General features: G+C 36.5%; 5 protein-coding genes across 5 annotated transcripts; 1 reads left to right on the top strand and 4 right to left on the bottom strand. All coding sequences in view use genetic code 12, as the record gives it.

Moving 5' to 3' along the window:
• Positions 1–39: 39 nt before the first annotated feature.
• Positions 40–1,647, bottom strand: DASC09_011050 (Ptr2 protein; the record flags this gene model as incomplete). Its single annotated transcript, XM_064994708.1, has 1 exon — positions 40–1,647. One exon carries the CDS (start codon positions 1,645–1,647, stop codon positions 40–42), a length of 1,608 nt encoding a protein of 535 aa, XP_064850780.1.
• A 747-nt stretch (positions 1,648–2,394) lies between these two features.
• TYW1 (putative tRNA 4-demethylwyosine synthase) lies at positions 2,395–4,788 on the top strand (the record flags this gene model as incomplete). Its single annotated transcript, XM_064994707.1, has 1 exon — positions 2,395–4,788. The coding sequence occupies one exon, from the start codon at positions 2,395–2,397 to the stop codon at positions 4,786–4,788; it is 2,394 nt and encodes a 797-aa protein (XP_064850779.1).
• Positions 4,789–6,445: 1,657 nt separating this feature from the next.
• Positions 6,446–7,635, bottom strand: ECM2 (Pre-mRNA-splicing factor ECM2; the record flags this gene model as incomplete). The annotated part of the gene is made up of 2 exons (XM_064994706.1): positions 6,446–7,544; positions 7,625–7,635. The coding sequence occupies 2 exons, from the start codon at positions 7,633–7,635 to the stop codon at positions 6,446–6,448; spliced, it is 1,110 nt and encodes a 369-aa protein (XP_064850778.1).
• Positions 7,636–7,939: 304 nt separating this feature from the next.
• PDB1 (pyruvate dehydrogenase (acetyl-transferring) subunit E1 beta) lies at positions 7,940–9,076 on the bottom strand (the record flags this gene model as incomplete). The annotated part of the gene is made up of 1 exon (XM_064994705.1): positions 7,940–9,076. One exon carries the CDS (start codon positions 9,074–9,076, stop codon positions 7,940–7,942), a length of 1,137 nt encoding a protein of 378 aa, XP_064850777.1.
• A 306-nt stretch (positions 9,077–9,382) lies between these two features.
• DASC09_011010 (uncharacterized protein) lies at positions 9,383–11,941 on the bottom strand (the record flags this gene model as incomplete). Its single annotated transcript, XM_064994704.1, has 1 exon — positions 9,383–11,941. The coding sequence occupies one exon, from the start codon at positions 11,939–11,941 to the stop codon at positions 9,383–9,385; it is 2,559 nt and encodes an 852-aa protein (XP_064850776.1).
• Between the last annotated feature and the right edge of the window lie 1,351 nt (positions 11,942–13,292).

Below are 13,292 nucleotides of genomic sequence, written 5' to 3'. Positions count from 1 at the left end.
ATAATTGTTATTGTTTACCGAAGTTTGATATTTGTAGTGTTAGTTCTCAGGATTATTTGAAAGTAAAGATTGTTCAACTTCTCCTTCTTCTTCTCCTTCTTCTTCTTCTTTAGCTTTACCTGAATCCTCTTGGTCCAAATTGCTACAAAAACAATAGAACAATATTCCAGAAACAAAGCAAGCCACAGCTAATGAGAGATAGAAAGTTATCATGTGAGGATCTGTAGCAAAAGGAGAAATAAACATGCCAACCACCGATCCTGCAGCAGAAGTCAACAAAAACACACTCATGATAAACGATCTCATTGATTTAGGGGCCCTTGTGTACGCAAATTCGAGCGCTGTCACTGATGCCAAGATTTCACTGATTGCAATCAAGAAATACGCCGGTGATTGCATAACAACGTGTACCTGGTTCGGTTGCTGATCAGCACCACATCTCAAAGGTTTGTCGTAGCACGGGCCAGCAGAATAAATCAAATATTGCACAAAAGCCGCATATACCATTGCAGATGCAGCAAAATAAAAACCCCAAGTGATTCTGGTGATTGCTTTGAATTGAACATGTAGCCTGTTTCTTAAAAATGGATAAATATATCCATCGCAAATAGGAATGAAGATAATAATAGTGATAGGGTCAATATTCCCCATCAAATCATTGGGAATGCCATGTAATTCCATTTCGGATGCTTGAGTTATAAAGTTGGTCAAAATTTGACCATAAACTGCCCAGTACACAGTAAGAAAAATGCAAACTTTGCAAGCACGCAAAGCTTGATGAACATCATCAACAAACAGATCCTCCCAGGGACCGTGTCCTTTGCATCTTTGAATATCGAAATTGTTCCTCACGGTCATAAAAGTGATTTTAAAGCTGTTTGAAATCGCATTTCTTGAAGGAGGTAAATGAACGTATTTTTCTTTTCCGTTGGTAAATATTAGCAACCCTATACAGAAAAAAATGAATGCCAACATATACGCTGCCCAAAAACCGACTTTGGCTTCTAGAGCGGTGGTAATAATTGCTGCTAAAGATCCTGTGTTTATGGCCAAATAGAAAATCATAAAAACCCTCAGCATTGTTACTGAGTGGTCAACAATTACGGAATTACCGTTTCGCAAAGAGACAAAAGAATCAAACTTTGGAACACAATCAGCAACCAAAGGAGAAACATTTGCCTTTACACCACCGGTTCCTAGGCCAATGGCGATGATCGAAATCAAAAATCCCCAGAATGTAGTGGAAGAATTTTCCAGAAGTGAGCTCAATAAAAGCACACCAATTCCCGCGATATATATCCAACAAAATATTAAAATTGTGTGGTATTTACCCCATAAGGTATCACTACACCAAGCTCCTAGAATAGGACATACATAGCACCAAAACTGGAAGAAGTAACTAAACACGGCTGCCTTTTGATGTCCAAGACCCAATACCCCCGGTATTCTATCATTTGGAGAGTTGGACATATAGTTCATGAAAACACCACTTAACCCATAATAAGAAATTCTCTCGCAGCATTCAACTAACGTAACTGTCCAGCTAGGATGTGAAAGTGGGAGATTTGCTGCAATCTTGGGGAGAGTATTCGGACATTGGTGAGGTTCTGACGGGTTATTGAGATCCTGTAGCGAAATGTCCAGCATTGTGTTTTTTTATTTTATTTTATTTTATTTTTCTTTTCCGCAAATATAGTTTTTCCAATGTTTAGAAGCTTCCAAGCTTTCGTTCGATTATAACAAATATAGCAATTGTATTCTCTTCAAATCATTCTCGTTGATAAACCATCTGTTGTATGCCTCTGCACGCGCGTTTGCATGTATATATGTGTATGTGGCAGTTCCATTGATGGCTTAATTTGATTGATGTTAACATCAAAGATAGGCACAGGGCACATATGCAAAAAAAAATATATATAACATGTCTTGAGGCAATCAAAGCTGAACATAAACACAAGACAAATAACCAACCATAATTATATTTCTTAAAATGAGAATTTTTCTTTGGGCAAGGAATATGTCGATTTTTGACTTGGAACTATTTAGCAAAACTATGTAAAAAGATTATACTATCCAACCAATAATAGAATGGGGAGCTGTGAGGAGATAACGAAATTCACCTAGAAATATATGCACGTCTTCAATCTTACAACGAGAAATCTCACACATGAATAAACCTCACATACAATATGGGTAATAATATAAGCCTGTAGCAAACATTACTACTAAACAATGTTCCAAGGCACATTGTACAAGCTATCTTTAACCAATACGGTAACTACGGATGATCATGCTTCCGGTCCGGATATTTTAAAGGATCATCTCTTCTGAAAATTTTTTGTAATAATGTTCCATTTTTAAAAGGAAACTGTATTAGATACCAAAGTCAGTAATATGTCTTCGCTTGCTCAGGACGTTTTGGTCGGCGGAAGCATTGTGACTTATCTTCGTCTCGGAGGAAGACCAACAGTGGGGCTTCTTGTGGCTACACTTTATGCTCTTTACAGAATAGGAATACAGGATTCTGATGATATTTCAGAAGAAAGACAAGATCAAAATGATAAAGAGAATGTAAAGGCCTTAAAGAATCTTAAGAAGAGCACGGGTGAGGAAAAAGGGCAAAAATTAAGGTATATAAAAGTGAACAATAAGCTCCAACTTGTGAGAGGTTCTGGTCTTGAGGAGGAAGCGAATGCGCTCAAGAATACGGTTGCCGTGGATTTCACAAAGTCATTTAGTCCGGCGTCCAACACATCGAATATTGATAGTACTAAAGCTTCTGGAAAACCTAGACGAAGAAAAGGCCCAAAGATCATAAGGAAGCAAGAATTGCCAAAGCGCCTGCCACGTTTAGTGAAAAATAATACCAATCTTCTGGAATCTAATATCTTCATCTTTTATTCCTCATTAACTGGATCATCGGAAAGAACTGCAAAATATCTCCATAATATGCTTAGCATAAATAAATCTGTGAAAAATGAGTCAAGATTGGTTAACATTGATGACGATATTGATGATTTGGATGAGTACTTTTTGAATGTTCCTCGTGATATTGATAATATCCTCTATGTTATGGTTTTGCCATCCTATGAAACAGATTCTCCGATTGACTTTTTCTTACAGACTTTGGAAGAAAATGCTAACGATTTCAGAATTGACAGTTATCCTTTGAAAGAAAAGATTCTTGGTTATTCCGTGATTGGGATTGGTGACCGTGAACATTATCCAAATAAATTTTGTTATCAAGCAACTGAAACAGATAAGTACTTGTTTAAATTAGGAGCTAGAAGAATTTTCCCTCTTGGAAAATTCTGTATCAAGAATGATAAGGATGAGAAAATTCGCGAATGGTGTGATCTCTATGTTGATTCTTTAACTGATAATGATGCAATGATATTGGACGATAATGAATACTTCGAAGAAGATGATGAAGATTATGATATTAATGGATCTAATAGTGAGAGTGAAAATTCTGGTGAAGGCTCAACATTAGTAGATATCGAAGAAATGGGAAACATGATGCAAAAATCAAATAATGGAAGTGAGACTGAAACTGAGGTGAGAGAAGTGAAAGAAATGGTTGCCAAAGATTCCCCAACTTACAAATCCCTTACAAAGCAAGGTTATACCGTGGTTGGATCACATTCCGGGGTGAAGATTTGTCGTTGGACCAAGTCTGCCCTTAGAAACCGTGGTTCATGTTATAAATTTGCCTTTTATGGTATCCGCTCTCATTTGTGTATGGAAACAACCCCATCATTGTCATGTTCTAACAAATGTGTTTTCTGCTGGAGACACGGGACTAACCCAGTAGGTACCAATTGGAGATGGCAAGTAGATGGACCGGAAGAAATTTTAAATGGTGCAATGGAAGGCCATTATAAAAAGATCAAACAAATGAGGGGTGTTCCGGGTATTAATTCGGAAAGATTCCAGGAAGCTTTTAGGATCAGACACTGTGCATTATCATTGGTTGGTGAACCTATTTTCTATCCATATATCAATGAGTTCGTTGGTATGTTACATGAAAAGGAAATTTCCAGTTTCTTGGTATGTAATGCCCAACATCCAGAACAATTGCGGAATTTAAAGAAAGTAACACAATTGTATGTGTCCATTGATGCCCCAACAAAGACAGATTTAAAGAAGGTTGATAGACCTTTGTTCAAGGATTTCTGGGAAAGATTGAACTCATGTTTGGATATATTGAATACTGTCCAATCCCACCAAAGAACTGTTTTCAGATTGACCCTTGTCAAGGGTTTCAACATGAGTGAAGTTGATAAATATGCTGACTTAATTACAAAAGCCAATCCATCATTGATTGAAATTAAGGGCGCTACATTCTGTGGCTCTTCTTCCGGTAACGGTAACCCATTAACTATGCAAAACATTCCATTCTACGAAGAATGTAAAAACTTTGTCATTGCATTGAATGATGAATTGGCCAAAAGGAATGCGACGTATGGTATTGCGGCAGAGCATGCACATTCATGTTGTATCTTGGTTGGTCATACAAAATATAAAATTGATGGTAAATGGCATACACATATCAATTATGACAAGTTCTTTGAATTATTGAGAACTAAGGGTGATGACTTTGACGAAATGGATTATGTTAGTGAGACTCCAAGCTGGGCGTACTGGGGATCTGAAGAGGCTGGTTTCAATCCTGCTGATGTGAAATATGACAGAAAAGAAGAGAAGTTGAAAAAAAAATTGGCCAGAGAAAAAGCACAACAGGAAGCCACTCTCAAGGAGATTGAAATGAACGCGGTATCTATATAGGTTTTGTTTTCGGTTTTCTTTTTTTGCTTCTGACACTTACTGTAAAGAAGTGCATATTTTGTATAGTATAGGGTTACTTATTACTTATTAGATATATTTAACTAGAAAATAAGTGTTTTCATAAATCGAAGGATGCACATCGTAATCGTGAGACTTGAAATTTTGATGTACTAATCTAAAGTATTTGTAGCAAGATTAGAATTTTTTTTTTTTTTTTCTAGAAAAATTAATAAATTCATAGGTATAGGGAAGTGTCTACGAATGTTAACTTGAAGTTCTTTGCGAAGATTAAAATCGATTGCCGCGAAATTTTCCGGGGGATATCTGTGCAGTCCATATACGATGGAAACTATGTGAGAATATACGCCAATTTGTAGCAGATATAATGGTCATCATTATCAAGTTATCAATAACTGGCGTACTCATCACTTGAATATGGAATGCACAAGAAAATCCTGGAGTAGATGAGCTTGTTTAAGTTAAAAATCTGTAGTTTATATAAGATAAATAAGTCGTGATGTTGAGCCTTTTTTTCATAACAAATAGAAAAACAGTGGAATGCCTATGCATAGTAACAGAAAATAATAAGTAATAAAGATAAAAAACAAAAAAACTTAAAGTAGATAACTATAATTAGAAATCCTGAAAAAAGGAGTCTCTGTATGATTCAAAAATGACAACAATGCATTAAAATTGTAGGGCAGGTTTACGAATAACTTTGAAAAAAAATAACGACACGGGCAGGACTCGAACCTGCGCGGGCAGAGCCCAAAAGATTTCTAATCTTTCGCCTTAACCACTCGGCCACCGTGCCTGCACATATTTCAATAAGTTCACAGAACAACTGTCTTTATGCATTTACAGAAATTTGCTGTTAGGCCGGGTAACAGACGTAATTATGAAATACACCTGCTCCTGATGTGTTTTCAACTCAATAACAAGTCCGTGATAGTTTAGTGGCTAGAATCCCCGCTTGTCGCGCGGGGGACCGGGGTTCAATTCCCCGTCGCGGAGATTTTTTAGTTGTCAACACTGAACTTTGCTACATGTTGTATTATTTTTTTCCAACTATATTACACCAACAATTATGGTTATCAGTAAATATAAGTTCTCAATTGTTATTTTCTATTGATACGTAAAGGTTTCAACACTCTTGATTTATTTTAGACTACCTTTTATATACTTCTGCTATTTCGGTAAACTGCAGGATCACAGGGTTGTTAGCGAAGGGATTTCTCACATTAGACTTTCGATATCAGATAAGCAATTTAGTCTACCTCGAGGCCGTATAATTTATATAGATTAAGAGATGCCGTCCTCACAGAAGCGGTACTTTTATCAATGTACAGCGTACGTTGTTTGGTTAGCAGTTGATCATTGACGATACTTGCGACACACCACTAGTGGTATGTCCAACCATTTATCTTCTAAAATCCACCATATTCATATTTATTTAGAGATTAAAATCCTCTGAACATTCAATTAAAATAGCATTTGCTTAATGGAGGATTTTAAAAGTTGACGCAAGAGACCGATAGTATAGAGGAATTCTTAATAAATTAAACAGTAATATTACTAATGTAGAAGAAAGATAGGCCATAATAACATCATTTTATATTGATTTGAGGATTAGCTATAAAAAATTTATTCAAATAATCTATGATTCAAAATTACCATTTTGGGAGCTATAATTGGATTTAGACCCTGGTGGTCCTGGGGGTTCAAATGTTTCCATATTAGAGCTTGAGTCTCCATTATTTGCTTTTTTACCTATGGCCTTATGATCTTTCTCTGCCAACAATTTCATCTGTCTTCTGACCACATATCCAAGTTTTATCTCTTCCAGACTACTGCATCCCAAACTCTTCACTTTGCACCAAGTTATTCTGATCGGAATATTCTTAATAAACATGATACCAGGTCCCTTTGTGCCCCTTGGTTTATCGACTAAATTTGACAATTTCTCTGCTACCTTTCTCTTTTCAAAACAGATAAACCCACATTTCGCTCTATGATTCAAGATTATTGACTTCAACTTAATCTCTTTATTTTCTGAAACTTCCGCTAATTTCTGTTCAATGTATTCAGCGACCATTCCATTTGATATTTCATTATTAATTCCAAATATGAAAAAAGACGTGATGGAAGTATTCTTTGGAAGGGTCAAATTCCCGTTGAAAGGAAGTTTCGTTAAAATTTTGGCAATATCAGTATTCTTTAAGTTATTGTTACTTGATTCGGCACCATGCGAATTTTCTTTCTTTGGGTTGAATTTACTGTTGTCCGATGCCTGACGACTCTGTACTAATTTCTGGAGAATCTCGTCGAGGGTCTTTCTAGCTTGGGCTTCTGAAACCTCTGGTTCCCCATCAGTCAATAATTGCTGGTCCGGCTGCCCCCCTTCCAAATACTTTTGCTGTTGTTTCTGAGCATTGAATCTCTTTGTGACTGCATTTGGAGAATCAAGGACTTCGTGAAAGTTTCCCATGCCTGCTATTTTGAAAGCCGCATCTCTCAACAGCATGGGTATATGATAAGTCAAATCAAACATGCATGATTGACAACAATTTCGCTGTCTAGCACACTCCAAACATACTAAGGTCCTCGATAATTTACTACCCTTATTAGCATTCCACTTAAACAAATTGTATGTACTAGTGCAAATTCTACACTGATCTCCCTGTGGTTCCCTTATCATCTTTAAGTATGGATTTGAACCAAGACATTTTTCACAAATAGCTGGGACTTTCTGGTCTCTAGAAAAGATACATGTTAGTGGGATGAAGTTTTATGATTGAAGGTCCCGATATTAACATATTTATATATTTATACATACGCATTTGACATTTTTTGATAGTTTTTTATTGGAGCAAAATAATAACAATAGAATAATAATAGAATAGGGTGTGTGCTTTCAAAGTTTGCGCCACTGAATTTTTTTTTTTTTTTTGCTTTTCCTTTAGCTCTGAGCTGACTAAGCAACGCAGAGAGACAGATAGGGTCACATTGAAAACTACAAAATCACTTACAATTGAATACAAAACGAAGAACAATAATAATACCTAGGAATCAATCCATTTGTTGAGATAAAAATAGAAAAAGACAGAACTTGCTAACCAAGTCGTTGAGGAGGGAAATGCACTAATCTCGATTACAAACTCAAGACTTTCTTAACACCTCTGACAATAGTTGGGGCATCAGGGAAAGCAAAGTCTTCCAATTCCTTAGCGTATGGAGTTGGGACTTCACAACCAGTAACTCTTTCAACTGGAGCATCCAAGTAGTCGAAACCTTCAGATTCCATAATTTGAGCACAGATTTCAGAACCAACACCGAAGGCTGGGAAACCAGCTTCAACAGTGATGATGTGGTTAGTTTTTTTCAAAGAGCTGATGATGGTATCAACGTCCAAAGGCTTGATAGATCTCAAGTTAACAACTTCGGCGGAGACATCGTAGTCCTTCTTCAAAATTTCGGCGGCTTCCAAAGAGAAACCAACATTTCTACTGTGGGCAACGATAGTAACATCAGTACCTTCTCTTTCAATCTTGGCTTTACCGAAAGGCAAAACAAAATCAGTGGAGTGGAAAGCTTCGCTAACCTTGAAGTGTTCACCATATAATAATTCGTTTTCAAGAACCACAACAGGATTTGGATCTCTGATAGCGGCCTTCATCAAACCCTTGTAATCTTCAGCAGAGTATGGAGAAACAACCTTCATACCTGGAATGGCACCATACCAGGTAGAATAATCTTGTGAATGTTGCGCAGCAACACCAGCAGCGGCACCATTTGGACCTCTGAAAGTAATGTTACATGGTTGAGTACCACCAGACATGTAGTAAGTCTTTGCGGCAGAGTTGATGATATGGTCAATAGATTGCATGGCAAAGTTGAAAGTCATGAATTCGACAATTGGCTTCAAGCCGGCCAAAGCGGCACCAACAGCCAACCCAGTAAAACCCATTTCAGTAATTGGGGTATCGATGATTCTCTTGTCCCCGAATCTGTCCAACAAACCTCTGGAGATCTTGTAGGCACCGTTATAGACAGCGACTTCTTCACCCATCAAGAACACATCCTTGTCAGCTTCTAATTCTTCGGCCATAGCTTGGTTCAAAGCATCTCTAACAGTAACGGTATCACCAGCAGTGGCAGAGGAGTTTTGTCTAGTGGCTGGGAAATTCATTCTTAAACTTTGAGCAGCCCCCGCAGTCTTGAGCGCATTGTTGTTGATGGCATTTCTTGCCAATTGGGCAGTCTTTGCTATTGGAGAGAATTTAGTCATTATTTAGGCTGTAACTCTTTACTAAGGCAAGTTTGTTGGTGATTGACAATAGCCACTAGTTTAAATTTAAGAATCAACAGTGTTTCCAATAAAATAAAAAAAAAAAAAAAGTAGAATGCACTTTTTTTTGCACCTCTGACATCTGGTGATTCCCCTCTGGTCGGTAAATTACACGTGACAAACACGGGCCTCAGTTGATTTGCTCTGATAATAACGGTCTGCAGTAAGAAAGAGAATAATCAATAATCAATAATCAATAATTAAATAAGTAAATTGATGTCTATAAACTGCAAATAAATAATAACTCTAATGGTAGGCAAGGTTCCTTATCCTAGGATCGTTTCTAAATAACGCGTGCTCCTCTAACGCCGGGACATGCTCATCATCAGTAAACGAACTAAGAACCAGCATTTGTTCTGCGTGCTGTTCTTTCATGGTTTGGTAAATTGATTCATCATACCCAGTGTTCACTACTCTGTCCTCTTTATAATTTGGGGGTTCGTTAATTAATAAGTGTCTTGCATAAGACTTTGGAATATAGACAATCATGCCATCTAGTAAGACTGGGATAACTGTAAATTGTTCGCCATACTGGAGATATTCAAAGTTATTATTCTTGTCATGGTAAATTGACGGAGGCTGTCCTGCTGAAACAGCATCCGACATATTCTTCAAGAATTCTTCCCTATATTTTGGAAGATTATTTGTCAACCCCTGAACGCAATCATTCGATGATTCCAGCCGTGCCATTGATTCACCGGATATAATCGCAGTTTCCGGGAATGGTCGATCTGTCTGATCAGCAGAAATTTGTTTTGTGCATTGATAGATGATTTCATTAATCCTCATCGATTTATTATTATCATGTAACTTGAGTAACCCAAATTGATCAAGACCACTCCAATTCGTAAACTCATCAATTGTTTCTTCATCCCAGCTTAATTTTACCAATGCATTAATATTAATAAATAAGCCACTTCCTATATCTATTAATCTAGCATCAACAACATTTTGCCAATTCGCCTGTTTGTTTTTTCTGTTTGTGAAATATGGATTGATATCGAGTAAAAAGGCAGTGGAGCCCAAGTCAAGCACCTTGGCATTGGCATAGTTTTTGTCATCGAAGGTGCCATCATACAAAATAGTATAGTTATAATTTTCCTTAATCAATCTTAACAATGATTGGAATGAAATCTCCACATTCACTGGGTTAACAGAGGTATCAGCGTTTAAAACCCCATATGCTTCCCAGTTCTTCAAAGTGTAGTAATCATTCCCGGATATCCAAGAGCTTATGTTTAATTGCCGAGTGAATTTGAACCAAGACCTGAGAAGTCTATTATTAATAAACAACATTTGGTCCATTGAAATTCCCACTCCTTGGCAAAATCTCCAATCAAAATTTCGATGAGAATAATTAAACACCTCCTCTTGAAAATACTGTGGTATATACTTTCCCAGTTTTTGTTTGGACCTCTGTGAAGCCAAATAGCCGCTTGAAGGAAACAATCCCAACTCATCAAGTTCAATAAAATTTAGATCTTCATAATTCAAAACATTCGTATCTATGTGAGAGGAAAACTTTTCGAGTAAAGATTGTTCATAATTTATATCATCTCTTGTTGAGTTTGTGCTCTGGAACATATGTCTTACTTGTTGAAGTGAATATTCGAATTGAGAATCATTAATTCTCTCAGTCTTCATGATCCCCGGAGCTTTAATAGGGGGAATGAATTGAGTGTCAATATTCAAATGCGGGAAACAAGATCGTAAATTGTCATCACGAACTAATTCCTGATGTGATCTCAATTTTTTCTTGGGATTAATACCTCCAAAAAGCCTATTGAGATTCTCAGGGAATGAATTCATCCCTAGTTTTTCAATGTACGACTGTAGTCTGCGGAAATAATAACTATAATAGTATGTGTGAGATCCCGAGTCCTCATTCACAGGCACTTTGAAAGTTCCCAATATGTCATCAAGAATTAAAAATTGCGATGGCTGAGCCATATCAGCAATACGGTAATTATAATTTATAAGTTTGATATAGTCCAAATTATCCACGTTGAAGTAGGTCAATGGATTCTTTTTGAATTTATAATCTAATCTGTTTGAAATCCAATATAGCGAAGCAGACGAAGGGCGCTCCAAATATTTAAAGTAGTTGAAAGATAGACCCTCATTAATACTCTTGCAATCAATATTAGTCTCTTCCGATGTTATCTGAAGGTTATTCACCAGAGCAATGCGATCTAGGATCAATGCACAAGTGATATTATTCATTTCACCGGTGTCTGTGGCATAAACTAAAGGAGCCCTGAATGTTTCCGTATTTGAAACAAATTTGTGAACGGACTCTTCCCATTTATTAAAACCTTCATATTCAAAATAATTGAGATGGGGTGAGAAATTAAATACAAGATCGGCCCATCTGAATTTGACTTTGAAGCTCTTGCTATCATCAACATAATTGAAGTCCTTCATTGCCTTGAAATAAGTATCAAGGTCTTCCAATAACATGTAAAAATAGAGCCTTCCATCAGTTTTAGCTAATTGCTTGATGCTGGTATCAGAGTTTGGATCGAAACTGCTATGTGAAATGAAAGAATCGAGGTATTTCTTGTCTACTACTTGGGTCATCAAGCCTAGAGGAAAGGTGATCTTATCGTGAAAATTATCGACTTTAGATAACGATGTTGTTGATTTTTGATTGTTATCAAGGTTTTTCTGTAGGACACCAAGAAATCTCTCATATTTTTCATTTATTTGGCTTTCATTTGCTTGAATAACATTCAGTTGAGGTAGAATATCCTCAGTGCTGCTAATTGATGACCATAATTTGACCTTATTGACATTGTCATTCATATCTGAGGAAAAATAAATCGTGGCAATAACCAAAAAGGATAGTGATAAACCTAATAAACGTAAGCAAAAGCCATTTGATATCCTACTAAGTCTTATTATATTGTTGAACTTGTTCATCATGCATTGGAATTTTGACAAGGAATTATAGCACAGCCGTGATGGATCAAGATTGATAAAAAAATTTCAGAATAGTAAAAGTTTGTTTTGTTATTCAGACGATGTTCTTCAGAGTTGTAAGAACCAAGAAGATCTTGTGATGTGATGTAGAGGCGTTTTCGGTTGTGCAAAGTGTTATTGTTAGCTTTAGCTTCCGTTTTATTGTTACCAACTTTGTTTTCTCATTTTTTTTAGTGTCAATTTTTTTCTCTTTGTTTGTGGGTCTTCCGTTTTGGCCTGTCACTGCGGGAGGTGTAACGTCAATGCATTAAGAAAAGGATTGGAACACCAGGATGCAGGGAGTGACTTTAACGGGGAAAACATCGTCCGTCAATATTAATCTTTCAGTTTCATTTAAACCTATAATCACAAAAGCAAAAATAAGGACAAGAATTTCCTGGAAATTAACGATCATCTTTAGTATATATGATGTGTTATTCTGTTGCTTTTTTTTTTGGACATGCTGAAAACGACCATAAACCACAAAAAGAAAAAATGAAAAAAAAAGGAGCTTTATATGAGTTTCTTTAATATTTTTGGTCTTTTAATATAAGTACATTCTCCTTTTACCAGAGGGTATGGTATAACTGGATCTGAATATGCTGAGATATGGGACGCAGATTGCAAAGACCATAGCGAGCATGGAAAATATACCTGGAGTGAAGAAAATTATAGATTCTTCTGATTAGTGTGACTATCATAATCCGAGGCAATTTCCACGGTATAAGAAACTTTATGTTGTAGAACTGTATACCGGCCTTTGCATATGAGTTCAGGTTAATTTGTTAGTTAATGGCAGCGTGATTGTGGAAATTGCAGAGAGATATAATATAGAAATAACTTCAGCAGTGCGGACGATGATAATTTTTATAGTTGCAATGGGAATAAGTATCTTATTCTGTGGGCCATTGAGTGATTTGTATGGAAGAAAGAATACTTTGTGTTAAATGGCATTCACCAGCGGAGTGATTACCTTTTTATCTACTGTTGCAACCTATTTTTTGCTATATTTGATACTTATGCTCTTTTCTGGTTTTTTTTTGGGGGTCTGGTACTTTTATTTGGGGGATCGGTGATTGACGATTTATACTATGACAGAGTCAGAGCTTTTGCACTGTGTATCATATCAGTTACTATTGGTGTTACGTCCTCAGTCGGTGGAATTATTGTCAAAGTATGCATTGAAAGTAGAATT

Source organism: Saccharomycopsis crataegensis (assembly GCF_037102585.1).
Source record: "Saccharomycopsis crataegensis DNA, jcf7180000000073, whole genome shotgun sequence".
In the NCBI taxonomy this organism is placed as follows: domain Eukaryota; kingdom Fungi; phylum Ascomycota; class Saccharomycetes; order Ascoideales; family Saccharomycopsidaceae; genus Saccharomycopsis; species Saccharomycopsis crataegensis.
The sequence above is the reverse complement of the archived record's forward strand: the minus strand, read 5'-3'. Positions and strand labels throughout refer to the sequence as shown.